Source organism: Belonocnema kinseyi, chromosome 7 (genome assembly GCF_010883055.1).
Source record: "Belonocnema kinseyi isolate 2016_QV_RU_SX_M_011 chromosome 7, B_treatae_v1, whole genome shotgun sequence".
In the NCBI taxonomy this organism is placed as follows: Eukaryota; Metazoa; Arthropoda; class Insecta; order Hymenoptera; family Cynipidae; genus Belonocnema; species Belonocnema kinseyi.
Genome location: NC_046663.1, coordinates 125257588 through 125261481, shown reverse-complemented (window position 1 = coordinate 125261481; position 3894 = coordinate 125257588). Strand labels below are relative to the sequence as shown.

The 3894-nt window shown below is 33.2% G+C and overlaps 1 protein-coding gene across 3 annotated transcripts; it reads left to right on the top strand.

The window, feature by feature from the left end:
* Positions 1–319: 319 nt before the first annotated feature.
* Positions 320–2178, top strand: LOC117177321. 3 transcript variants are annotated; one of them, XR_004467685.1, is made up of 5 exons: positions 320–432; positions 792–955; positions 1149–1314; positions 1701–1808; positions 1915–2178. XR_004467685.1 is itself a non-coding variant. In XM_033367935.1 (3 exons), exons 1-3 carry the CDS (start codon positions 370–372, stop codon positions 2062–2064), a joined length of 321 nt encoding a protein of 106 aa, XP_033223826.1. In that variant the 5' UTR covers positions 356–369; the 3' UTR covers positions 2065–2178. The 3 variants fall into 3 exon arrangements, 1 of the variants encoding a protein (XP_033223826.1); XR_004467686.1 differs by having other exon boundaries at positions 361–432; positions 868–955; XM_033367935.1 differs by lacking the exons at positions 792–955; positions 1149–1314 and having other exon boundaries at positions 356–432.
* The last annotated feature ends 1716 nt before the right edge of the window (positions 2179–3894 follow it).

The following is a 3894-nucleotide window of genomic DNA, read 5'->3' as shown; positions in this document are numbered from 1 at the left end:
TGCATATGTATGAATTTAAATTTTTTCTGAAGCGAAGTTGACCTGTGATATACAGTTTTTAAAAATATTTTATGGCCACACTAGTTTGCGTTTTCAAGTAATCCTTTTCACTGAAGTGATATCGGCACACGAAAAACTGTTTTGAGGTTATGGTCTCATACGGTGACAGCAGAAGACTACACGTGATAATAACAAATGACAACAAACAATTTTCCGCGCACGCGCTTTTTACACTAATTTGCGCCATCTACGATGGGCAGGTGAACTAATTTGACTCCCCTCGCTGCCTCTCAATCCCCCGTGCCAAAGTTCCAAAAATTCGCCATTTTTCCCTTTTTGAGTTGACCGAGCCTGCACTCAACCTTTTAAATGTCACACGCCGGACCGAGATTGGGCAAGATTTGGCATTTAAAAGGAAGTCAGCATCAAAAAGTAAGTAGCAGTAATAATTCATAAACCTTCTTCTGACATTTATGAAATAATAATATTTACAAAGTGAATATTCAAGAATGTACAATAAAACTTCTCTCTTCAGCATTCTTATTTTTAGGTTACCTTCATGATAACATTTCTTATTCGAATCTACGACCTTTTCTCGTTAAGCAGTTAACATTTAGTGATAAAGCCAGTTTCACTCAATTCTTTTTTCATCCTTGAAATTGCAAGCTTCCAATTTCTCAAATTTACTAAACCTTTCCTTATTAAATTTCCGACGAATACATTGACTTCTTAAATTGTTCTGAAAATTTGCTAATGAAAATATTCACTAAAATTTATGTATCTTTTTATAGTTTTATGTGATACCAAACTCTTTGGCTCTACATGTGTACAAAGTTGATCAGGATATTTAGGAAAGATCATTTCTAGGTTCGCTGAAATACGGTGAGCTTGGAAAAATGGTGTTTTTTTTGTTCAAGTAAACATAAAAGATCGAAGCAATATACGAAATGATACGGTAATCAATTTTCTAAATATTCCATTACATTTTTCTAGACTTCTTTATAAATTATTTTCTATAATATATTTTACATTTTTACATTTTAATGGACGATAATGAATAAAACGATGAATCAGTAAATCTGAAATAGTTAATAGCTCATCAAATAAGAATAATCAATTTATTTGTATAAGCTTGTATTTATTTTCAGTGGCACTTTATTTTGGGGCGTCGAGAGTGAATATTAAAAAAAAAAAATTTCTTCAAAACAACAAAAAGCGTAATTTTTCATTATTTTTCTCGGCAGAAGAAGCTCTAAACATAATGCAAAATAAAAATAAATAAAAATCGATGGTATCCTTCATGGCGAAAGAGTGGTTAGTATTTAAAAAATAAAAAACAGTTGGAACCTTTTCGTTTGTTAAACTTTTATTATTTTCTCTAAACTCAGTTTCTTGCTACATCAATTTTTTTGCGTAAATTTTGTTCACTATTTGGTATATGATATAAAAAAATTGTTACAAAAAATTTATTAAACGTTTAATATCTTTGAAAATATTTACAATTTTGAAAAATCGTTTGGCACGGAAGTTCAGTTTTCTAAATACTAAGTAATAAATAAAAATAAGAAAAATCCATTACTTGAGTAAAATTTGTCTTAACATTTGTTATGTTTCAGTAACTGAACTTTCTTTTATACCTTGACAAATATCTCTTAATCTTATATTCGTTTTATTGAAAAATGTACTCAGTTTATTTTTAGGTTATCATGGACAACCGCCAACAATACAAGCAGTATTTAGAGCCCGGGTCACAAGATCCAATCTCTTCATCATCCTGGTATAGATGTAAAAAAGTTTTGAAAGATAAGGTAAATATTTTAAAATTTTGGAATGGTGTTACAGTTCTATATTACTCATGCTAAATGCCTAATTTGATTGATATTGTTAGCTATAATTTGGGTTGCATTTTATTAGGTAGCAGGTGACCCTTCACAGTTTACTATTCGTAATATGGAAAATGAGCAGGCGATGGATTATGATTTTTCAAAGTCTGATAATATGATGGAGAAAGGAATATCGCATGAATATTCTCAGGAAAATTTGAGCACTGAAATGGCTTTTTGAAGCAGTCACAAGGATCCAATAAATGAAGAGCACTGTATGGTAGGTCAGTTACACCAGCCCCCCTCCTAATTTTTGAGTTTTCTATAGTCCACTGAATTGCGCCCCAAATGCGCCACCGATTAAAATTTTTGTTCCACAAAACTGTAGGAGTTATGTCAGGTGTTGGGGGGGGGGGCGTAACTCTATTCGCCCTCATTTGAATAATCAAATTTTAAATCGCATGATCTCGAAGATCTTCAGATGCGCTCATATGCGCCATAGAGAAAAAATTTTGCACCACATTGCAACAGAGTTATTAGCAATCGAAATAGGGAGGGCTGGCGTCATTTTTCTAAACTAATAACATTTTTCCAAATTAATCATACCTATCTTTCATAACTTCAAATGCGCTCAAATGCGCCACCACTAAAAAATTTTGCGCTTGCTAATTAACAAAGATATCATATTTTGGAGGGGGGCAGTGTAACGCAGGTGTTAAATCCTCAACAGTGATTTGCAATATAAAGTTGAAGACATGGATTCTTTCAACTTAAAATGCGCTCACATGCGCCACTTTAAAAATTGACAAAAAACCATAAACAACCCCCTTATTTTCAATTTTTATCGATCGAACACCCGATGATATCACCAAATAACTTTAATTATTATTGTCTCTTCGTATAGAATTTAAAATGCGCTCATATGCGCCACTTTCGAAGTTTACAAAAAACCATAAACAACCTCCTCATTACCACATGTTACGATTCACTTTTCGATGTCTCCAAATAACTTAAATTTCAGTATAAAAATCCATAATGGTCTCTTCAGATAGGATTTCAAATGCGCTTATATGCGCCGCTTTTGAAATTGTCATAAACCCATAAGCATCCCCCTCATTACCACTTGTTCCGATTCACTATCCGATATCTCTAAATAAATTAAATTGCAGTATAAAAATATATAATTGTCTCTTTGGATAGTATTTCAAATGCGCTCATATGCGCCATTTTCGAAATTGACAAAAACAACCTCCTCATTTTCAATTGCTATCGATCCACCACCTGATGATATCTCCAAATAACTTAAATTGCAGCATACAAATTCATAATGATCTCTTCGTCTAGGATTTCAAATGCGCTCATATGCGCCACTTTCGAAATTGGCAAAAAACAATAATCAACCCTCTCATTTTCAATTGTTATCGATCCACCACCCGATGATATCACCAAATAACTTTAATTGAAAAATGAAAATGTTTAATGATCTCTTCGTATGGGATTTCAAATGCGCTCTTATGCGCCACTTTCGAAATTGACAAAAAACCATAATCATAGAATCATAATGAAGAATCATAATAAAGAATCACTGGTGAGTGTGTTGTCTCTGATTTAAAAATGGTGAATTGTTAACCGAATTAAGAAAATAGGAGATTCCCAACAAGCATGAAGTTGCTGCGCGAGTGAATCTAGCGTGGTTATTACAGGAGTTGGGAATCTGCTAGTATCCAACATGTTTAATACATTGTGAACATTCCTGAATTGAAATTCATCTACACCTTAATTTGAGGGGTCATTCACAAAATACATGATACATTTTTCAGAAACTTCAACCCCCCCCCCCCCCCCCCCCCCCCCCCGCGTGATACTTTTTCCATTGGTCTTAACATGGAGGATGATAGGTGGTGGATCAATAACAATTAAAAATGTGGGGGTAGATTACAGTTTTTTGTCAATTTTAAAAGTGGCGCAAATGAGCGCATTTGAAATCCTATCCGAAAAGACAATTTTATATTTTTATGCTGCAATTTAATTTATTTGGAGATATCGGATAGTGAATCGTAACAAGTGGTAA

What these genes read in the sequence shown, in the direction of transcription:
- LOC117177321 (XM_033367935.1), top strand. Translation starts at nt 370, where the DNA reads ATGTCACACGCCGGACCGAGATTGGGCAAGATTTGGCATTTAAAAGGA. An exon ending in AAGGAAGTCAGCATCAAAAA is followed by an intron (nt 433 to 1,700) that starts GTAAGTAGCAGT and finishes GTTTATTTTTAG; the next exon opens with GTTATCATGGACAACCGCCA. An exon ending in AAAAAGTTTTGAAAGATAAG is followed by an intron (nt 1,809 to 1,914) that starts GTAAATATTTTA and finishes GCATTTTATTAG; the next exon opens with GTAGCAGGTGACCCTTCACA.